This window comes from Myxine glutinosa, chromosome 7 (genome assembly GCF_964187855.1).
Source record: "Myxine glutinosa chromosome 7, kmMyxGlut1.1, whole genome shotgun sequence".
NCBI classification, from domain to species: Eukaryota; Metazoa; Chordata; class Myxini; order Myxiniformes; family Myxinidae; genus Myxine; species Myxine glutinosa.
The window spans coordinates 137,980,592-138,004,686 of NC_136267.1; the positions used below are offsets into that span (position 1 = coordinate 137,980,592).

The following is a 24,095-nucleotide window of genomic DNA, read 5'->3' on the forward strand; positions in this document are numbered from 1 at the left end:
ATCGACAAAAAAGACATTTGATGGTTAACAAATAAAAGAGTTCCTTTTACGTAATGAAAAATTAATTCAGGAGATGCTCCGTAGGGATTATCTAATGGATATCCAATCAATGAATAAGTGAATGCTTGAATTTTGAACAGAAAAATAAAATCCCTACCAGCATCGGCTCCAAGCAATGAAGTCTCTGTAAGTAGATGGTAACAGCAACCGACATTGCTGAGGGCACGGAGCTGTTTATGGCACAGGAAGATGCGGAGCATGTTCGAGCCAAGATTTCCGCATGTATGGAGACCCACGAGGACAGAATCCTAGAGGACGTATTTTTTAAATTGAATTAGTCATTGTTGCATTCATTGTGAAAGTGAATTTCATGTAATCACATAACCCATCTCTATGGCTCAATTTTTTTTTTTTTTATACAGAAGCGAGGCTCATGTAAGAGCAAACACATTGAACATGAAAACATGTACAGACACGTAAAACATGCAATGAAGGGAGCGGGAGACAAGAGGGGGAGAGAGGGAAGTACACATGCATAACAACAGAAGAGAACAGGGACATCGGTAGATCTGTGGAAAGGGGAGGGCTGGGGGAGGAGGGATGGGTACATGGTATAAAGCAAATTAACACTTCTAGGAATTTCAGGAAAGAAGTTGGGGATTAAAAGAGGCGGATTTGAGGTGTTTTAACGTGGGTAGAAAAGATCAAGGTTTTGGATGGGGGAAGATAAGAGATGGTGGTGAACAGGTGTTTTAAAGACCTGGAGGGAGGAATGGGATTGAAGGGAGTGTGGGAGTTTGTTCCAGAGGTGGGAGAAAAGACGAATGAAGGAGTGAAGATGAGCAGAGAGTCTTGATTTTGGCAGTTTCACCAGAAGAGGGTTGCTGGCAGATCTTGTGTGTCCTGCAGGAATATTTGGGGGACAGAGCACAGACAGAGCAGGGGGAGCAAGGCCGGAGAGGAGTTGGTAGAAGACAGAAAGACCACCTGCCTGCCTGCGGTGAAAGAGAGAGAAAGGCCCTCAGAATCAGCTTCATCGCGTGAGATTCCAATGATTCTGAATGCTTTGGTTTCAACCGCGTGAAGCCAAGCTGGGTGTGAGGCAGGAGCACCAGCCCAGAGGGGAGAGCAGTATTCCATTGAGCTGCGGATGAAAGCCTTGTATGTGGTGAGGAGCTCAGAAGTGCCCAGAGAAGACTTCGCACGACGGAGGATGCCCAGTCGGTGACTGGCTTTGGAGGCCAGCTTGGAAATGTGGCTTTCCCAGGAAAGATCATGGCAGATGGCGAGACCCAAAAGCTTGAGTGACAGAACTTCTTCAAGAGGATTGTTCAGAAAGTAGATGGGAGGGTTTTCCAGACGGTCTTTTCGGAGAGACAGAGTGAGAGTGTGAGATTTGTCAGGATTGAAAGACATGTTCCACTTGTTTGACCAGTTTGTGATATTGTCCAGGTCTGCAGAGAGTGAGGAGGCTGCTGACTGCCGATCTGAGGGTTGGGATATGGAGCGGCAGAGAGTGGAGTCATCAGGAAAGAGATAGAGAGGATTTTCCAGAGACTTGGATAGATCATGAATGAAGACCAGAAAAAGCACATTGTCTGACAATGCCTGACAGGAAAAAAAGCAGAAAACCAATGTCTGACACATTACCCAAGCTGGCAGTACAAAGCAGGCATATGGTTCTCACCATCGATAACTATAAATGTGTCGTATTCAGAATCGGGTTGTGTCGGACGAAGAGCATTATTACCCCCACCAGCGACAGCAATGTTTTCTACCCTGTTTCTGTCTGTCTGTGTGAGCACGATATCTCAAAAAAGGTATGGACTGATTCAAACGAAACTTGGTGAAAATGTTTGGGTGCGTGACAAGGATGAATCGATTGGATTTTGATGAATATTGGGATCCAGATGAGGATACTAGACTTTTTAAAGCGATTCTTCACCATTGAGAAATAGGGACAAAAATGATATATAGCACAAAATCTCAAAAAAGTTGTGGACAGCTTTGTACGAAACTTCAAACTGAGTGATAACTGAGAACTGAGAAAACTGATTTTTGTGAAAAGTGAGCGATTTTTGGTTTTGTGAAAAGTGAGCGATTTTTGGTTTTGTGAAAAGTGAGCGATTTTTGGTTTTGTGAATTATTTTATTTTTTGTGAAAATTTGTGAAAACCATTCACTTGTAAGCTGAATAAGCACAACTTTAAAGTACTAAGGAGAGCGCAACTTAAGGAAGGGGAGGGAAGAGGATGGAGGAGGCAGAGAAGAGGGAGGGAGGTAGTGAGCGAGGTGGGGGGAAGAAGAGAATAAGGAGGGAGTGAGTGGGGGAGGAGGAGAAGAGAGAGGGACAGAGGGGGGGGGGGGGTGAGCGAAGGAGAAAGAAAAGAGGGGAAAAAGGTGGAGGTTGGGGGAAGAAGAGAATAAGGTGGAAGTGAGTGGGGGAGGAGGAGAATAGAGAGGGACAGAGGGGGGGGGGGTGAGCGAAGGAGAAAGAAAAGAGGGGAAGAAGGTGGAGGTGGGGGGAAGAAGAGAATAAGGAGGAAGTGAGTGGGGGAGGAGGAGAAGAGAGAGGGAGAGAGGGGGGGTGAGCGAAGGAGAAAGAAAAGAGGGGAAGAAGGTGGAGGTGGGGGGAAGAAGAGAATAAGGAGGGAGTGATTGGGGGAGGAGGAGAAGAGAGAGGGGGGGGGGGTGAGCGAAGGAGAAAGAAAAGAGGGGAAGAAGGTGAAGGTGGGCATCAGTGCCTTGAGGGTGGGAGAGTGGAGTCGAGTGGGGAGGGAGAAGGGGGCCGGGTTGAGAAAGAGTGGTGTATGTGTGTGTGTGTGTGCGTGTGTGATCACAGGATTACGAGAACAGCATCGGGTAAAAGACAATTTGGTGTCTGTCGAACCGATATATATTTGGTCGTTACTTATCAAATTACAACCAGACTTGACAGGGAGACGAAGGGTTGCGGTTATAGCGATTTAAGCGGAAGGTTTAGAAAAGAGGCGGAAGGTTTAGAAAAGGAGTGGAAGAAGTACAGAGAGGCATTTAGGGGGATTGCAGAAGTGCTGTGTGGAAGGACAACAGGAAAGGGTGCATCGTCAAGGGATAGAAACCAGGTATGGTGGACTGAGGAAGTAGTGAAGGCAGTTGGTGAAAAGCAGGAGGTTTGGAAGAGGGTAGAGAAGATCAAGGATAGAGGTACGCAGTCAGATGTGGGGTTGTTGCACCTGTATGGGCAGAAGAAGAAAGCAGCAAGGAGAGCTGTGGATACGGTGAGGAACGATATGGAAGACGGGGTGTACAACAAGGTGGAAGAGGATGGTGAGAGGAAGATTATCTATAAATTGGCTCGTGACAGAGATGAGGATAGCAAGAACATGAAGAGGGGGTGGGAGAGTGGGTAGGTTGAGGGACCAAGGTAGGAGGAAAATAAGTAGACTGCTGTTGATATGGAAGGATTGTGTGAGGACATATATCAGTAAGGTGGGGGTGGTTGGAGGGTGGAGAGAGTCGGCTAAGGACAGAGGGGAGTGGAAGAGTGTTGTGGTCAAGGCAGGGCAGGGGCTTGGTGCCATTGGACCTCACCCCCTTACAAAGGGAAGAGGAAAAGAAGAATCGTTTTTGGCCCTATCTGTCAAAGGTGAAGAATTGCTAAAATAATTCTCATATCCGGATCTGGATCTGGATATTCATCAAAATCTAATCATTTCGTCCTTGTCGCACACCGACACTGTCCACCAAGTTTCATCTGAATCCGTCAGAGGTTTTTGAGACATCCTGCTCACAAACAGACAAACTAACACCCTGCACGAGTTTACGATACTGCTGTTGAGTGTTCCTTGTGAAATGAATTGCAAAAGATGATGGGAATAGAGCCTGTGATTGATGCTGTGAAGAGGAACAGGTTGAGATGGTTTGGTCATGTTTTGAGGAAGGATGAAAGTGACTGGTTGAGAAGAGTGATGGAAATGAATGTGGAAGGAAGTAGAGGACGGGGAAGACCGAGAAAGACTTGGCTAAATATGGTCGAAGACAAAATGCGGGCAAGGAAGGGGATTACAAGGAGAGATGCAGAAAATAGGGCAAAATGGAGAACATTGTCATGGGGACCGCAAGGCTAACCCCCGCTCTAGCAGGGAAAATGGCCTTAAAATGCATGCTGTTGTTGTTGTTGTTGAGTGTTCCTTGTGCCATGGCTTGTTACTCAGACAAAATAAACAGCAAAACAATTTTCAGTTAACCTGACAACTATGTAACTGCACCACAACAACCTAGTCCAAGGGAAACCGTACAACAACGTCTAAAACAGGAGCGCAAGCCATGGTACCTGTGCATATATCCCATGTAATTTTACATGAAGGACACCAGTTGAGATTGGACCAAATCGACATCATATACTGTATGGGGTTCCACCCTGGGTTCCAATCATCAAGCGCCCACTAAATAAGGCAACACGAGCCAGCACCAAAGAGAACACAGCTGTTGTTAAATGGTATTTCTAAGTCCAGACGTAATCCATTTATGTAATTAATATCTTACCTCCAATGCAGGGAAGAGTTGTTCCAAGTTGGTCTTATGAGTCAATCGAAGAGTCACTGGAGAGAAGAGTCCTGCATCATTTGGGGTCCTCTCAGTCGCTGCAGCAAGTTCTTGATGGTCCGTTCGATGGGCTTCACAGGTCGAGATTGTTGCGGAAGTATTAATGCTGTTGGCAAAACGTTGCTCTATATTGTCATTCACCTGAAATCCATCGGTGTTCTGCCTTTCCTGAAGCTGAAGTGGACGACCCATTTGTAGTGTTTCAGGAAACACTCCCTCAATACTTTTCGAGATCGAAATTGGAGTATCAATCATCTTCTCGGTGTTAATCAGCTCCACGCCGTTGGAACCTTCTCCTGTGAAAACTGCTCTAACAGGAGTAGTCCAATGAGCATTAGCTTCTCCTTCTGCATCAATCGTTTTTGTTCCAACTTCAATCTTTATACCACTCGTTCCACCGTCGACAGATTCTCCAATGACATTGCGCGGCACAGATTTGCTTTTGCATGTGGCATTCTGTCTCCGATTCAAAAACTTCTGCAGCTTTTGAGTCCTCTCGTGAGCACCGCAAGTGACCGTATTTGATGCATCGATGCCGATTACTTTGAGGCCGTAGCATTCAGAAAGGTGCGAGCTCAGGTATCCCTTCCCAGAACCAATGTCAATAACCTGTAAAGGCATGCATTTATAAAACACCGACATTGCCAATCCTTCAATTTGGAGCTCTAAAATAGGCCTCGATGAATGCGCAAATAATACAAAAATACATAAATCAACCCATTCGTAACTACTGCACTCATTTGACTTCCCTCTTTCAAATAAATTAATTAATTAAACCCACACTTCCTCTCTCACCTGGTTCAAGGCACAGTGCTGCATGAGTGTAACGACGAGGTGTGACAGCAGTGCCACCTCGTGGCACTTCTTGTCGCCCATGAGGGAGGGTTCTCGAAGCTCTGCATGGATCAGCATAATAATACATCAATGTTTGTGGATTAATTTGTCTCACTACTGGGCATGGCATAGTCATCCACTTTGGAAACCGCACTTAGAAAGCACTGGATTGTAATATTAAGCATTTTACCTTCATATTCCATGCAAATACATCAAACGTTATCCAGCATATCCAATCCTTTGTGAATTACAAAATAAATAAATAAATAAATAAAGACTTGTTGGGGGGCATCAAATAAATCCGGCCCTTTGTTCATAACAAAAATGTCTTCAAAACAAAATAAACAAATAAAAAGACTTGTGGGTCATCATTTCATCAGGTCAAAATCAAAAAATTAAATCAAACAGGATGTTGGGACCGTATTTTGTAAAAAATAAAATTTCACAGCTAACATCTTGAGCATTTTGACACTTTTCAACCAAAAAACATCTCAGCTTTTAAAAATTATTGAAAAGGTATTGATGATGTAATAAATGACCCTATACATAGCACAATGTTTAAATACATGCCAATTTGTTTGGGAGCTATTCAAGGACATAAAATCAGTTGTACAATAACTCAAGTACCAATGTTCCCGAATGGACCAGGTGTTTCTAGTCTAAACACAATGGCAATACTTATACAGTCTTTTAATATGATTGGAGATCTTCGTTCATATGCAGCACAAGGCTGTGGGGCAGTAGCACAAGGCTGTGGGGCAGCACCCCAGGCTGAGGCGTAGCACCCCAGGCTGAGGGTGTGGTTGTATCGCTAATACAATGCCCTCTGCAGGTTAGGGCAGAACTTTGGAATTTGGCCATGGTGCCGGTGATAGCTTGCCTACTCTTCATGAAGAACACCATAGGATCTTTAATGTCCACCAACGAATGTTGGGTGATTGTAAATACAACTCAAAAAACATAGTAAATAAGTTCCAACACTTCTTCTTTCGTACATGGCACAAGGCGGTAGGGTAGCATAATTGGCCGAGGAAACGGCTATGCCGCTTATGAAATGCCTTCTGCAGGCAGGGCAGGAATTTGTAATTTGTTCCATGGTGCCAGCAATAGCTCGCCTACTCTTCGGGAAGGACACCATGGGATCTTCAATGTCCACCAACTAATGCTAGCAGATGGGATGCCGAGTTCAATGTCCATCTGAGGAACGGAACACACATTGATGAATCACCTTTCCTGTGAAACACTGGGATGACATTTTATAGCTGAGATGACATTTGAACCCAGGCTGGACAACCTAGAGGCGAGCGTGTGTCCCTCATGGCCATCCTGCCAGCCTTAGTTCCAATACTGATCCTGGCTTTAAATACAACTCAAAGTATCGCCCAAACTTTCTCTCTCCATTGCTAAGAAAGTTTTCCGTTCAATGACCTGCCGAGCAACCACTTCCTAGGTTTTGAACTTCAGTAATCATGTATGGAAATGCATAAAATAAAAGGCTTTATTCATGAAAAATTATGATATATATAAAGCCGAATGCACCCGGCGTTGCCTGGGTTCTTTTTGAATGAATTTACCACGATAATTCAGCTTTTACTCGCGGCCGAATAAGATTGACTACTATAATTCAGCTCAACTTTTAATTGTGAAATGGACCTAGCCCGGCCGAAGCGGCCCCGACCGGCCTCGCCACCTAGCCTATAACCTTCCCGGAGCCTGTCCCAACATTTTAGTTCTTTTTGAATGAATTTACTACTATAATTCAGCTTTTACTCATGGCCATAGAAGATTGACTACTATAATTCAGCTCAGCTTTTAATTGCCAAATGGGCCCAGCCCGGCCGAAGCGGCCTCGTCACCTAGCCTATAACCTTCCAGGAGCCCGGCCGACATTTTTGGTTCTTTTTGAATGAATTTACTACCATAATTCAGCTTTCACTCGCGGCCGTAGAAGATTGACTACTATAATTCAGCTAAGCTATTAATTGCGAAATGGGCCCGGCCCGGCCGAGGTGGGCCTCGACCGGTCTCGCCACCTAGCCTAAAACCTTCCCAGGGCCCGTCCCGACATTTTTTGTATTGGAGGTTTCCTCCTATCTTTCACCGTTCAGGAGATTAGCTTGCGCAGACAAACAAACAAACAAACAAAAACTTTCTTTTATATTGTTGTGGTTTTTAGAACCCTCCACTTTGTAAATATTGTAATAATCCCTTATAAATAATCCCCTGTAAATATTCCCATTTTTGTGTAAAAGGTCAAAGGTCACAACCTAGTTAGGCCACAAGCAACACGTAGCACACCATAGGATCTTCTTTAGTTATTTCATTAGTATGCGTTTCAGGTAAGGATCTGTTCCCAATAGTTTGACTCTGCGTTGCATTAATCAAATAACCTAGGCCCCTTCAATTACCCCCAATCTCTCTCTCTCTCTCTCTCTCTCCAAAGTGCCAGTAGCACCTACGGACGGGGTTTGTCCCTCCCAATGCTTTGACGTGATTTTATTAGCAGCTTTCGCTGCATTCAAACGCCATTGAACACGAGGTCGGCTCGAGGAAAGAAGAGGCGGAGCCACGGGAAGAGGTGTGGCCTCGCCCACGAGCCGTCGAGGGTGGAGCCGGTGAGCCCTCGCTGACCAATCGGGGCTGAGGTAAGCTCACTGATAGGCGTGGCTCGATGAAGCGCGCATGGATTTTCCAAGCGCGTTATATAAACGCAAGTGGGAGGACTGCTTGAGGAGACTGCGCAGAAACATCTGATTGCAACATTGAGGAGACGAGATCTGATCTGCGCGAGGGTACCCTTTGATACGGATGTTGGGAGAGAGAGAGTTGGCACGCATATTATGTACGCGGCATCCCAGTCCCTCGCATATCTATATGGTCCGGTCGGGCGCCAACGACACCAGCTGCCTGCGATTCTTAGCGGCGGACCCGGAGCCTGGAACCATCTGCTGGACCCTTCTCTTCCTTCCCACCACCACCACCTTTTCGTGTAAGTGTGTTTGTTCTGTCCTGGGCGTGTTAATTAAGGCTGTATAAGGCTGCCCTGTGTTACTGCTTCTTCCTCTTCACTGTACATTCCCTTTCATTTCTTCCTTGGTTTTGGTTTTGTACATAATTAATAAACCTGTGTTCTTCCTTCTTATTCTTTGGGTTTCCTCTCATCCGGTCGCTTTAGTGATTTCTCCATTGATATACGTGGCACGATTTGGCCAACGCTCAGGATCGGGTTAGTTTTATTGCTAACGGCTCGGATTTCGGACTGCTAACCGCTCGGCAAACTCCATCTTGTCCAGGTCCGAGCTGGGAATTATATCCCTGCTTTGCGGAGAGGTTGGCAAGGGTATCTGGGAACCCGTTGACCAGTCACCCTGGTCAATCTCAACCCCGTAAAGGAGCGTGTAATTTCCAGGAACGGAGGATCGGCCAGTGTAAAAGACAAGGGGATTTACCCCCCCTTGGTAAGGGGAGCGCCGACCCCCAGTTCCGCAACAATATATATATAAAATAAATATAGAAGATATATAAGATAGCACTGCTGTGAGAAATTCACAAACTTATAACTTTGATGATTTGTAAAAGACTCGTTATGATATTGTTTATCAAATAGATTTTATGCACCCAGCTGAAAGTCCGTGGCACTCCAAAACAAGACCCACCGGTATGTACAGAAGACGGAAACAAATGCAAAACGTCTTGTGTGGACAGGAGGAAGCCCAATCCACCAAGAGTATGATGGGCAGCTGCCCTCAAGAACAGCTCCACGTTGACAAGCTTCTGCTGATCGACTGCAATTCAAAGCAGGATTGGGTCACTTGTAACAATCAAACACTCATCCTTTCATTAAGTGATTTTACAATGGTGTTTCCATTTTTGTCCACGACCTGTGTGTACGTACGTACGTACATACATACATACATACATACATACATACATACATACATACATACATACATACATATATATATATATATATATATATATATATATATATATACATATATATATATATATATATATATATATATATATATATATATATATATATATATATATATATATATATATATATATATATACAAACTTGGCATTTAATATGGAATTTTTTTTTTGTGGGGGTGAACTTAGTTTTCAAGATGTCTTAGAACCAAAAGTTCATTGGAATTATGAGGAAATTATTCTAGATTTTGTTAATGTGACCTTTAAAAGAAACAAAAACCACATTTGACATTTCAAAACAAATAAATTGATCCTTGAAAGTGATGTAAACTGATATCGAACTCAATTCACGGACAGTACTGTGTTAAACTTCTGTACGTTTTCCAGAAGTATCTCTTTATTTTGCACATTAACCTAATTTTTTTTTGAACAAAAACAAAAGTTAAATTACGACTGGGATTACGGACAGTAAAATTACAGTTCAGTACTTCGTGTAACCCCCACGAGCATTCAGGAGAGCACGTACACGTTGAGGCATGCTGTTCATGAGATTTGCCAAGGTTTGGACAGGAATCGCTTGCCATGCAGTGACAATAGCCTGCTGCCATTCTTGCACAGAGGTCGGCTGCTGGTCCAAGTGGTCAATTTGACGCGTTAATTCTGCTCACAAGTTCTCTATCGGATTCATATCCGGGGACATGGCAGGCCACTCCATATGCTCTACACCACGGTCAGCAAGAAAGTGTTGGATCATGCGAGCACGATGAGGCCATGCATTGTCATCTTGGAAGACAAAGTTTCCTCGAAAGGCTGCATGAGCAAATGGAAGCAATGTTTCTTCCAGAATGGCCCTGTACGTGAACTGGTTCAGGTTTCCATTCAGAACAACCAGGTCAGTTTTGCCCCCTGCATGAAAAGCAGCCCAAACGGTCACCCCACCACCTCCAGCTTGGACTCTTGGCACTATACAATCTTTGTTGTAGGCTTCATGCACTTGTCTGTGCACTCGGACGCGGCCATCTTGACGATAGACCAGAAATCTAGACTCGTCACTGAAGATCACGTGATTCCAGTGTCCTGGCTGCCATTGACAGTGCTCTCTGGCCCACTGCAATCAGCGCTGGCGGTGTTGTCTGGTCAGGCGTGGCTTTCTCAGGGGACGCCTGGCACGATAGCCTGCTTGAACCAGTCATTCGTTGACTAGCCTTCTGGATACAGGCACATTTGTCAGTTGCTGCCACTCAGCCCTAAGCCGATTAGCTGACTTGGTACGGCCATTGCGGACTAACCGGTGCAGCTGGCGATCATCCTCCCTTGTGATTCTGCGGGGACGTCCTGGCCTCGGTATTGGAGTAGGGACACCCCTCTGAGCATTTCGTTTCGGGATCTTTGACACCTGACCTTGAATGATGCCATACTGCCGAGCAATAGCACGCTCTTTCATGCCGTAATTTCGTAAAGCCGCCACTCCATGTCAAACAGCATTGTCGAGTTGACGGACCATCTCCAGAGGAAGCGGCAATAACTTTTGGAGACGTGCAGCAGTTGTTTTCCACTAATACAGAACGCAACAACCCTTGTATACCCGACTGTGAAGCCAATCGTCAAATGCACCTGTCCGTACATTTTGCCACGCCACCTGTGATATAATCCTGTTGTTGACTTGTAGCTGCGACAGACAATCAGTGACATGGTTCTTTGAACAAATAAATCACCAAAGTGTAAAAGAAACTCACCAGATTGATATACTGAGTTAAGAAAGTAAACCCAAGTCAAGAAAAAATATATATTCCATATTAAATGCCAAGTCTGTATATATATATATATATATATATATATATATACACAGACTTGGCATTTAATATGGAATTTTTTTTTTGTGGGGGTGAACTTACTTTTCAAGATGACTTAGAACCAAAAGTTCATTAGAATTATGTTGAAATTATTCGAGATTTTGTTAATGTGACCTTTAAAAGAAACAAAAACCACATTTGACATTTCGAAGCAAATGTAAACTGATATCAAACTCAATTCATGGACAGTACTGTGTTAAACTTCTGTACGTTTTCCAGAAGTATCTCTTTATTTTGCACATTAGCCAAAAAAAAAATCAACAAAAACAAAAGCTAAATTATGACTGGGATTACAGACAGTACAATTACAGTTCAGTACTTCGTGTAACCCCCACGAGCATTCAGGAGAGCGCATTCAGGAGAGCACGTACACGTCGAGGCATGCTGTTCACGAGATTTGCCAAGGTTTGGACAGGAATCGCTTGCCATGCAGTGACAATAGTCTGCTGCAATTCACGCACAGAGGTAGGCTGCTGGTCCAAGTTGTCGATTTGACGCGTTAATTCTGCCCACATGTTCTCTATCGGATTCATATCCGGGGACATGGCAGGCCACTCCATATGCTTTACACCACGGTCAGCAAGAAAGTGTTGGATCATGCGAGCACGATGAGGCCGTGCATTGTCATCTTGGAAGACAAAGTTTCCTTGAAAGGCTGCACAAGCAAATGGAAGCAATGTTTCTTCCAGAATGACCCTGTACTTGAACTGGTTCAGGTTTCGATTCAGAACAACCAGGTCAGTTTTGCCCCCTGCATGAAAAGCAGCCCAAACGGTCACCCCACGACCTCCAGCTTGGACTCTTGGCACTATACAATCTTCGTTGTGGGCTTCATGCACTTGTCTGCGCACTCGGACGCGGCCATCTTGACGATAGACCAGAAATCTAGACTCGTCACTGAAGGTCACGTGATTCCAGTGTCCTGGCTGCCATTGACGGTGCTCTCTGGCCCACAGCAATCGGCGCTGGCTGTGTTGTCTGGTCAGGCGTGGCTTTCTCAGGGGACGCCAGGCACGAAAGCCTGCTTGAACCAGTCGTTGGTTGACTAGCCTTCTGGATACAGGCACATTTGTCAGTTGCTGCCACTCAGCCCTAAGCCGATTAGCTGTCTTGGTACGGCCATTGCAGACTAACCGGTGCAGCTGGTGATCATCTCTCCTTGTGGTTCTGCATAGACGTCCTGGCCTCGGTATTGGAGTAGGGACACCCCTCTGAGCATTTCGTTTCAGGATCTTTGACACCTGACCTTGAGTGATGCCATACTGCCGAGCAATAGCACACTGTTTCATGCCAGAATTTCGTAAAGCCACCACTCCATGACAAACAGCATTGTCAAGTTGACGGACCATCTCCAGAGGAAGCGGCAATAACTTTTGTAGACGTGCAGCAGTTGTTTTCCACTAATACAGAACACAACAACCCTTATATACCCGATTGTGAAGCCAATCGTCAAATGTACCTGTCCTTACATTTTGTCACGCCACCTGTGATATAATCCTGTTATTGACTTCTTGCTGCGAAAGACAATCACTGACATGGTTCTTTCAACAAAGACATCACCGAAGGGTAAAATAAACTCACCAGATTGATATACTGAGTTCAGAAAGTAAACCCAAGTCAAGGAAAAAAAAATATTCCATATTAAAATGCCAAGTCTGTATATATATATATATATATATATATATATATATATATATATATATATATATATATATATATATATATATATATATACAGTGAAACCTTGACTTACGAGTTTAATTCGTTCTGTGACCGAGCTCGTAACTCAATTTGCTCGTTTCTCAAATTAAATTTCCCCATTAAAAGGCATTGAAATGCTATTAATCCGTTCCAGCCCCCAAAAAACCACACCAATTTTTTTTGTTACGTGTTTTTAAATAAGAAAAATGTACTTTATAAATAACAAATAATGTATAAACAAGCACGACCTCGTATATACTGTACATAATAAGCGGCGTTACGCACGCTGCTTGTAAACAAGGAGGAAGCGGACAACGCGGTCATTTGTAAGAGTCTTTATTCAAGAGCTCACTGTAACACTGGCGCGCTCCGGTCCGGGCTGCGCGCCCGGTGTATATCCTGAGGCCACGCCTACCCCTCGGCGTGGCCCCCGCCCACTTGGTGCGCGGAATGATGTCACCACGCCAGTGAGCTTCCGTGTCCGCCACAATGTAAAGAAATAAACTGGTTTTATTAAGTGTATTTACCATGAAGATCAGACGAAGATGCTGGCGGAGGTGGAGGAGATGACTTTTGCCTTTCCTCGCTTTCACTTGCAGGGCGTTTCAATAAAAACCTGTCCAACGAGGTTTGTTTCTTCCTCCCTTTCAAAATGTTTCGATCGTACTGCTACGATCGTACTGCCTCGCCAAGTCGACAACACGCACACCTCGCTCATGTTTTTCGACGATTGCGTGTTTTATATCCAAGCACATCATCCTCTTCTTCTTTTCAGTACTGCCCTTGGCACTCAATTTCTTAGGACCCATGGTTAAAACTAAGAAATTTTCCAAAATAACCAACATGCGAAAACAAAGCAGCAGCGATATACGGCAGAGATGCTTGCACGGCAAGATAACCACGTGACCGGAACGCTCGTTGGGCCACCTCGTGGCGGGTGGTGTAAGCTCGTAACTCAGATCTCGGCTCGCATCTCAAAGCAAAAAACCGCCCGAGCGACGGCTCGTATCTCGGAAAACTCGTAAGTTGGTGCACTCGTAAGTCAAGGTTTCACTGTATCTATCTATAATTCCAGTAATCTCTGTGTGTTTGTTTGTTTGTCTGTGACCGCTGTTTCTCGACAACCACGGGTCCGATATACTTTAAACTTGCCAGGTATATTGCTGGGGACCCGAGGATGTGCCTTTTCAAGGTTTCATATTAATCGGACAATTACTTACCGAGCTATGTCCAAAAAACGATTCAACCAATCAGAGAGCAGCGAGCTATCGCGTGTGCCGAACGTGGCGAACACACTCTGCCTCGGATGGCACATTTGAGAGCGTATTCATTTATTTCCCGTCGGCAAACTATGTTGGCGCTATGTTGGCGTTAAACGATGTTTTAAAACTAATTAAAACCCCGGGGGGATTGTCACTGTACTCGCAAGCCGTTCGCCGTTCGCTTTGGCGTTGCGAATGGACCAAAACATTTCATGGACCAAACCATTTCATGTAAAGCGTTCGCCGTTCGCTTTGGCGTTGCGAATGGACCAAAACATTTCATGGACCAAACCATTTCATGTAAATAGAGGGGGGGATATAATTTTAGATATAGATATAGTACGGGCATGCCCTAGTATATATAAATCTATCTATATACAGGGGTGTGAGGGGTTGGAGAGGAGTGTGAGGGGTTGGAGAGGAGTGTGAGGGGTTGGCGAGGAGTGTGAGGGGTTGGCGAGGAGTGTGAGGGGTTGGTGGTGAGATGTTTATAATTTCGTGGTGGTGAGATGTGTTTAATTTCGTGGTGGTGAGGTGTTTGTATATATAAAACACAGTTTGTGTGTGTGTGTGCGTAATGTTACCGATAGACTCCGAAACGGAGAGGCTCACGTGCTTGATATTTGGCATAGACATGGCCATTGAGCCTGGGACGAACATGGCCGAGACAATATTTGACGAGATCCATATTTTTTTATTCATATTTACCTCAGCGCATTTCAGCGAAGTACCCGCTAATCTCAGCCAGTGCGAGCAGCTCGCTGATTCGCTCAGAGCGATCACGTGATGTTCCATCCCGTCACACGTTTGCACGTAATTCAGGGAGAAAAGCCATTGCGTTTTTTCACCTTTATGCGACCGTGTTTTGTGTCGATTTGTGCGATATGAATTAAATTTTAATTCATATTTCGTGTTTACGAATTTGAATACGAAGGATTTCCCCTTTCGATTTCGAATATGAATCGAATACGAGCTTGAGTCGAGAGGGCGAATGTACGGGTTGGGAATGTGCGGGTCTCCCTTCCCCCGCCCGGCAACGCCGGTACTGGAGGACGTGGGTCACAGGATCAGTGAGTCTCCAAAATCCGCTTCGTGCTCTTTCGAAGATGCAGGACGATGTCGCGATTGTTGTGCTGCTCTCCGACCATGAGAACTGCAACGTCATTGTTGACTGGCCCTCCCCCTTCCCCCTCCCCCGTCCGTCCTCCCCCTCCCTTCCCCCTCCCTCCCCCTCCACCCTACCCCTTCTCCCCTCCCCCCTCCCCCTCCATTTCCCCCCCTCCCCCTCCATTTCCCCCCCCCCCTCCCCCTCCCTTTCCCCCCCCTCCCCCTCCCTTTCCCCCCCCCCTCCCCTTTCCCCCTTCCCCCTCCCCCCTCCCCTTCCCCTCCTCCCCCTCCCCCTCGCCCCTCCTCCACCATCCCCCCTCCCCCTCGCCCCTCCCCCCTCCCCCTCCGCCATCCCCCTCCCCCCTCCATGGCACCTTTAGATGAAGAGCAGGACAGTTGTCGCTGACATTCTGAAAAAATTTCAAAATCCTGCCACAGCTTCTTGTCGTGGTTCTGAGGCTTCTGTGGTCGTTATAGACCAGAAATAATCAAACACGTACAATTTGCAATTTCACCAGGCTGACAATGTTCCAAACATTTACGAAATATGAAAGGTAGTATATGGGATTTTTTTAATGCATTGACTCAAAAGGTCCATTAGATCTTTCACACGTGGGATGTAAAGGTTATCTATTTCCATCAAGTCGTGTCGGACTTCTGGTGATATTTATGATTCAATTTCGCCAAACATCCCTATCCTACACAGGCTCCCATAGGAAGCTCTCGCAAAGAACGTGGTTGCACCTTTCGATGAAAAGAAGTGAATTTTAAACACTAACATTGGATCCTTTATGCATAGGATCTACCTGTCTCATGAGATATTTACTTCGGCCACCGAAGTCTATTTGTCTGTCTGTCTACTGTCTGTCTACTGTCTGTCTACTGTCTGTCTACTGTCTGTCTACTGTCTGTCTACTGTCTGTCTACTGTCTGTCTACTGTCTGTCTGCTGTCTGTCTGCTGTCTGTCTGCTGTCTGTCTGCTGTCTGTCTGCTGTCTGTTTGCTGTCTGTTTACTGTCTGTTTACTGTCTGTTTACTGATGGTATTTTTTACATGTGGGATCTAAAGCTATGATGGTATTTTTTACATGTGGGATCTGAAGCTATGATGGTATTTTTTACATGTGGGATCTGAAGCTATGATGGTATTTTTTACATGTGGGATCTGAAGCTATGATGGTATTTTTTACATGTGGGATCTGAAGCTATGATGGTATTTTTTACATGTGGGATCTGAAAGTATGATTGATGGTTTGTTTTACATGTGGGATCTGAAGCTATGATGGTATTTTTTACATGTGGGATCTGAAAGTATGATTGATGGTTTGTTTTACATGTGGGATCTGAAGCTATGATGGTATTTTTTACATGTGGGATCTGAAAGTATGATTGATGGTTTGTTTTACATATGGGATCTGAAGCTATGATGGTATTTTTTACATGTGGGATCTGAAAGTATGATTGATGGTTTGTTTTACATGTGGGATCTGAAAGTATGATTGATGGTTTGTTTTACATGTGGGATCTGAAAGTATGATTGATGGTTTGTTTTACATGTGGGATCTGAAGCTATGATGGTATTTTTTACATGTGGGATCTGAAAGTATGATTGATGGTTTGTTTTACATGTGGGATCTGAAGCTATGATGGTATTTTTTACATGTGGGATCTGAAAGTATGATTGATGGTTTGTTTTACATGTGGGATCTGAAGCTATGATGGTATTTTTTACATGTGGGATCTGAAAGTATGATTGATGGTTTGTTTTACATGTGGGATCTGAAGCTATGATGGTATTTTTTACATGTGGGATCTGAAAGTATGATTGATGGTTTGTTTTACATGTGGGATCTGAAGCTATGATGGTATTTTTTACATGTGGGATCTGAAAGTATGATTGATGGTTTGTTTTACATATGGGATCTGAAGCTATGATGGTATTTTTTACATGTGGGATCTGAAAGTATGATTGATGGTTTGTTTTACATGTGGGATCTGAAGCTATGATGGTATTTTTTACATGTGGGATCTGAAAGTATGATTGATGGTTTGTTTTACATGTGGGATCTGAAGCTATGATGGTATTTTTTACATGTGGGATCTGAAAGTATGATTGATGGTTTGTTTTACATGTGGGATCTGAAGCTATGATGGTATTTTTTACATGTGGGATCTGAAAGTATGATTGATGGTTTGTTTTACATATGGGATCTGAAGCTATGATGGTTTGTTTTACATGTGGGATCTGAAAGTATGATTGATGGTTTGTTTTACATATTGGATCTGAAGCTATGATGGTTTGTTTTACATGTGGGATCTGAAAGTATGATTGATGGTTTGTTTTACATGTGGGATCTGAAGCTATGATGGTATTTTTTACATGTGGGATCTGAAAGTATGATTGATGGTTTGTTTTACATGTGGGATCTGAAGCTATGATGGTATTTTTTACATGTGGGATCTGAAAGTATGATTGATGGTTTGTTTTACATGTGGGATCTGAAGCTATGATGGTATTTTTTACATGTGGGATCTGAAAGTATGATTGATGGTTTGTTTTACATATGGGATCTGAAGCTATGATGGTATTTTTTACATGTGGGATCTGAAAGTATGATTGATGGTTTGTTTTACATGTGGGATCTGAAAGTATGATTGATGGTTTGTTTTACATGTGGGATCTGAAGCTATGATGGTATTTTTTACATGTGGGATCTGAAAGTATGATTGATGGTTTGTTTTACATGTGGGATCTGAAGCTATGATGGTATTTTTTACATGTGGGATCTGAAAGTATGATTGATGGTATTTTTTACATGTGGGATCTAAAGGTATGATGGTATTTTTTACATGTGGGATCTGAAAGTATGATTGATGGTTTGTTTTACATGTGGGATCTGAAGCTATGATGGTATTTTTTACATGTGGGATCTGAAAGTATGATTGATGGTATTTTTTACATGTGGGATCTAAAGGTATGATGGTATTTTTTACATGTGGGATCTGAAGCTATGATGGTATTTTTTACATGTGGGATCTGAAGCTATGATGGTATTTTTTACATGTGGGATCTGAAAGTATGATTGATGGTTTGTTTTACATGTGGGATCTGAAGCTATGATGGTATTTTTTACATGTGGGATCTGAAGCTATGATGGTATTTTTTACATGTGGGATCTGAAGCTATGATGGTATTTTTTACATGTGGGATCTGAAGCTATGATGGTAATTTTTACATGTGGGATCTGAAAGTATGATTGATGGTTTGTTTTACATGTGGGCTGTAAAGGTATGATGGTATATTTTACGTGTGGGATCTAAAGGTACCATGAGATCATTAATAATTTCATGGATGGGATTTAAAGGTATGATCGGATTTTTTAGGTGTGCGATCTAAAAGTACTCGTGCTTCACTTCACCAAAAAGGGCGATAATCGCGATGGGATGATAAACGTGCTTTAGATTTGCTATCGGATAAAAATAATGGTAATTAATTACCGCGATAGCTGCTGCACATGCACAGTAGGTAAATCGCAATTTGAACCCGGATATTGATGGAGTATCGGCTGCTTTTCGTTTTAGTGAGGTTTTTTTGTTTTAGTTTTTAGTAAACTTTTAGTTTTAGTGTGTTTAGTTCTCTCATTAGCTATACCTATATTAAATGCAGCTCTATAAAATAGAGCAGGTGATATTATATGTCATGTATATTGTCCAAGATGTAATTTTAAGGGTATATCATTAATACTAGCAACGGTACCCGCCCTACGGGTGGGTCTTCAATTGGGAGGCCCAAATGAAAAGGCAACATATCAGAAATTGAAGGCTTTTTTTAATTTTAAACGATTTATAGAAACATCCGTTAAATCATATCACATGCAAATCATCAAAATCTAAACAGTATTTGTAGAATTTCAATAAAAGCCACATCACTGTTCATATCGGTAAATATTATTCCATCGTTTGGAAAAACTGGAAAATTGGAAATTGGAAAAATCGGAAAGTATTTTTAAAAATTGGAAAAACAATATAGCCTATTTTACTTCAGGGGGTCCCAGGATTACCCACCCAAAATTTCGTTGCAATCGGTTTAGCCGTTTTTGCAGTACCTGGGAACAGACGGACGGACAGACGGACAGACATTTGGTGAATTATAGTAAGATAAGGGTATATCATTAATAATAAGCAATAAACGTCCAAACAAACAACTGCTCAAGGTGCCAAAAACGCTCTGGGGTCGAAATCGGTGATCCTTTTGAGTTTGATTGAAGTTAAGCAACCAAGGCAACATAATGTGAAAAATCGAGAATATGAGCGTCCTTGGTGTGCGGAGTTTTGGCACCGAGGACAAGGACAAGGAGGTAATCTCGTTCTTCTCTCCTTTCACCATTCTCGTTGGACTGAACAGAGCAGGCAACATGGTGTCTTGTGTTCCATTTATTTATCCCATTTTTGTCAACATCGGATTGCTTGAAGTTCCAGATCAAAGGTGTTATTTTAAATGCCTGAAGACAATAATATATGACTTTCTTCACAAATGTCCCAATTAGCAATCAGCTTGCTTGGTGTGTTCTGTTAGCAAGAAGCTTGCTCGGTGTGTTCCGTTTGCAAGAAGCTTGATCGGAGTGTTCCGTTAGCAAGCAGCTTGCTCAATGTGTTCCGTTAGCAAGCAGCTTGATCAGTGTTCCGTTTGCAAGAAGCTTGCTCGGTGTGTTACGTTTGCAAGAAGCTTGATCAGAGTGTTCCGTTAACAAGCAGCTTCCTCGGTGTGTTCCGTTAGCAAGAAGCTTGATCGGAGTGTTCCGTTTGCAAGAAGCTTGCTCGGTGTGTTACGTTTGCAAGAAGCTTGATCAGAGTGTTCCGTTAACAAGCAGCTTCCTCGGAGTGTTCCGTTTGCAAGAAGCTTGCTCGGTGTGTTACGTTTGCAAGAAGCTTGATCAGAGTGTTCCGTTAACAAGCAGCTTCCTCGGTGTGTTCCGTTTGCAAGAAGCTTGCTCGGTGTGTTACGTTTGCAAGAAGCTTGATCAGAGTGTTCCATTAACAAGCAGCTTCCTCGGTGTGTTCCGTTAGCAAGAAGCTTGATCGGAGTGTTCCGTTTGCAAGAAGCTTGCTCGGTGTGTTCCGTTAGCAAGAAGCTTGATCGGAGTGTTCCGTTTGCAAGAAGCTTGCTCGGTGTGTTCCGTTAGCAAGAAGCTTGCTTGGCGTGTTCCATTAAAATGTAGCTTGCTCGGTGTGTTCCGTTAAAATGTAGCTTGCTCGGTGTGTTCCGTTTGCAAGAAGCTTGCTTGGTGTGTTCCGTCAGCATGCAGCTTGCTCGGTGTGTTCTGTTAGCATGCAGCTGACTCGGTGTGTTCTGTTGGCATGCAGCTTGCTCGGTGTGTTCTGTTAACATGGAGCTTGCTCGGTGTGTTTCGTTAACATGCAGCTTGCTCGGTGTTTTCAGTTAGCAAGCAGCTTGCTCGGTGTGTTCCGTTAGCAAGCAGCTTGCTCGGTGTGTTCCGTTAGCATGTAGCTTGCTCGGTGTGTTCCGTTAGCATGTAGCTTGTTCGGTGTGTTCCGTTAGCAAGCAGCTTGCTCGGTGTGTTCCCTTAGCATGTAGCTTGCTCGGTGTGTTCTGTTAACATGTAGCTTGCTGGGTTGGTTTCGTTAGCATGGAGCTTGCTCGGTTTGTTCCGTTAACATGTAGCTTGCTCGGTGTGTTCTGTTAGCATGCAGCTTGCTCGGTGTGTTCTGTTAGCATGGAACTTGCTCGGTGTGTTCCGTTAGCATGCAGCTTGCTCGGTGTTTTCCGTTAGCATGTAGCTTGCTCGGTGTGTTCCGTTAGCATGTAGCTTGCTCGGTGTGTTCCGTTAGCATGTAGCTTGCTCGGTGTGTTCCGTTAGCATGTAGCTTGCTCGGTGCGTTCCGTTAGCATGTAGCTTGCTCGGTGTGTTCCGTTATCAAGCAGCTTGCTCGGTGTGTTCCGTTAGCATGTAGCTTGCTCGGTGTGTTCTGTTAACATGTAGCTTGCTGGGTTGGTTTCGTTAGCATGGAGCTTGCTCGGTTTGTTCCGTTAACATGTAGCTTGCTCGGTGTGTTCTGTTAGCATGCAGCTTGCTCGGTGTGTTCTGTTAGCATGGAACTTGCTCGGTGTGTTCCGTTAGCATGCAGCTTGCTCGGTGTTTTCCGTTAGCATGTAGCTTGCTCGGTGTGTCCGTTAGCATGTAGCTTGCTCGGTGTGTTCCGTTAGCATGTAGCTTGCTCGGTGTGTTCCGTTAGCATGTAGCTTGCTCGGTGCGTTCCATTAGCATGTAGCTTCCTCGGTGTGTTCCGTTATCAAGCAGCTTGCTCGGTGTGTTCCGTTAGCATGTAGCTTGCTCGGTGTGTTCCGTTAGCAAGCAGCTTGCTTGGTGTGTTCCGTTAGCATGTAGCTTGCTCGGTGTGTTCCGTTAGCATGTAGCTTGCTCGGTGTGTTCTGTTAACATGTAGCTTGCTGGGTTGGTTTCGTTAGCATGGAGCTTGCTCGGTGTGTACCGTTAACATGTAGCTTGCTCGGTGTGTTCTGTTAGCATGCAGCTTGCTCGGTGTGTTCTGTTAGCATGGAACTTGCTCGGTGTGTTCCGTTAGCATGTAGCTTGCTCGGTGTGTTCCGTTAGCAAGTAGCTTGCTCGGTGTGTTCCGTTAGCAAGCAGCTTGCTCGGTGTGTTCCGTTAGCATGTAGCTTGCTCGGTGTGTTCCGTTAGCATGTAGCTTGCTCGGTGTGTTCCGTTAAAATGTAGCTTGCTCGGTGTGTTCCGTTAAAATGTAGCTTCCTCGGTGTGTTCCGTTAAAATGTAGCTTGCTCGGTGTGTTCCGTTAAAATGTAGCTTGCTCGGTGTGTTCCGTTTGCAAGAAGCTTGCCCGGTGTGTTCCGTTACCAAAAAGCTTGCTCGGTGTGTTCCGTTAGCAAAAGGCTTGCTCGGTGTGTTCCGTTAGCAAAAAGCTTGCTCGGTGTGTTCCGTTAGCAAGAAGCTTGGTTGGTGTGTTCCGTTAGCAAGAAGCTTGGTTGGTGTGTTCCGTTAGCAAGAAGCTTGGTTGGTGTGTTCCGTTAGCAAGAAGCTTGCTTGGCGTGTTCCGTTAGCAAGAAGCTTCGTTGGTGTGTTCCGTTACCAAAAAGCTTGCTTGGCGTGTTCCGTTAGCAAGAAGCTTGCTCGGTGTGTTCCGTTACCAAAAAGCTTGCTCGGTGTGCTCCGTTAGCAAAAAGCTTGCTCGGTGTGTTCCGTTAGCAAAAAGCTTGCTCGGTGTGTTCCGTTAGCAAGAAGCTTGGTTGGCGTGTTCCGTTAAAATGTAGCTTGCTCGGTGTGTTCTGTTCGCATGCAGCTTGCTCGGTGTGTTCCGTCAGCATGCAGCTTGCTCGGTGTGTTCTGTTAGCATGCAGCTGACTCGGTGTGTTCTGTTGGCATGCAGCTTGCTCGGTGTGTTCTGTTAACATGGAGCTTGCTCGGTGTGTTTCGTTAACATGCAGCTTGCTCGGTGTTTTCCGTTAGCAAGCAGCTTGCTCGGTGTGTTCCGTTAGCAAGCAGCTTGCTCGGTGTGTTCCGTTAGCAAGCAGCTTGCTCGGTGTGTTCCGTTAGCATGTAGCTTGCTCGGTGTGTTCCGTTAGCATGTAGCTTGCTCGGTGTGTTCCGTTAGCAAGCAGCTTGCTCGGTGTGTTCCGTTAGCATGTAGCTTGCTCGGTGTGTTCCGTTAGCATGTAGCTTGCTCGGTGTGTTCTGTTAACATGTAGCTTGCTGGGTTGGTTTCGTTAGCATGGAGCTTGCTCGGTGTGTTCCGTTAACATGTAGCTTGCTCGGTGTGTTCTGTTAGCATGCAGCTTGCTCGGTGTGTTCCGTTAGCATGCAGCTTGCTCGGTGTGTTCCGTTAGCAAGCAGCTTGCTCGGTGTGTTCCGTTAGCATGTAGCTTGCTCGGTGTGTTCCGTTGGCATGTAGCTTGCTCGGTGTGTTCTGTTAACATGTAGCTTGCTGGGTTGGTTTCGTTAGCATGGAGCTTGCTCGGTGTGTTCCGTTAACATGTAGCTTGCTGGGTTGGTTTCGTTAGCATGTAGCTTGCTCGGTGTGTTCTGTTAGCATGCAGCTTGCTCGGTGTGTTCTGTTAGCATGTAGCTTGCTCGGTGTGTTCCGTTAGCATGTAGCTTGCTCGGTGTGTTCCGTTAGCATGTAGCTTGCTCGGTGTGTTCCGTTAGCATGTAGCTTGCTCGGTGTGTTCCGTTAGCATGTAGCTTGCTCGGTGTGTTCTGTTAGCATGGAACTTGCTCGGTGTGTTCCGTTAGCATGTAGCTTGCTCGGTGTGTTCCGTTGGCATGTAGCTTGCTCGGTGTGTTCTGTTAACATGTAGCTTGCTGGGTTGGTTTCGTTAGCATGGAGCTTGCTCGGTGTGTTCTGTTAACATGTAGCTTGCTGGGTTGGTTTCGTTAGCATGTAGCTTGCTCGGTGTGTTCTGTTAGCATGCAGCTTGCTCGGTGTGTTCTGTTAGCATGGAACTTGCTCGGTGTGTTCCGTTAGCATGTAGCTTGCTCGGTGTGTTCAGTTAACATGCAGCTTACTCGGTGTGTTATGTTAGCATGCAGCTTGCTCGGTGTGTTCTGTTAGCATGGAACTTGCTCGGTGTGTTCCGTTAGCATGTAGCTTGCTTGGTGTGTTCCGTTAATATGTAGCTTGCTCGGTGTGCTCCGTTAACAAGTAGCTTGCTCGGTGTGTTCCATTAGCAAGCAGCTTGCTCGGTGTGTTCCGTTAACATGTAGCTTGCTCGGTGTGTTCTGTTAGCATGCAACTTGCTCGGTGTGTTCCGTTAATACGCAGCTT

General features: G+C 44.6%; 1 protein-coding gene across 4 annotated transcripts in view; it reads right to left on the reverse strand.

Moving 5' to 3' along the window:
* The window catches only part of LOC137431675 (putative methyltransferase-like protein 25), a 145,383-nt gene that overhangs the window by 119,093 nt on the left and 2,195 nt on the right, over positions 1 to 24,095 (reverse strand). For all 4 annotated transcript variants that reach the window (XR_013624175.1, XM_078782313.1, XM_068123266.2 and 1 more), the window contains exons 2-5: positions 9,077 to 9,205; positions 5,382 to 5,482; positions 4,527 to 5,195; positions 158 to 308 (exon numbers count right to left, since the gene is read on the reverse strand). Coding sequence is in view for 3 of the 4 variants with exons in the window: in XM_078782313.1 (XP_078638439.1) it covers positions 158 to 308; positions 4,527 to 5,195; positions 5,382 to 5,482; positions 9,077 to 9,205 (1,050 nt within the window). In the remaining variant the exon portion in view is untranslated. The remainder of the gene's footprint in view (positions 1 to 157; positions 309 to 4,526; positions 5,196 to 5,381; positions 5,483 to 9,076; positions 9,206 to 24,095) is intronic.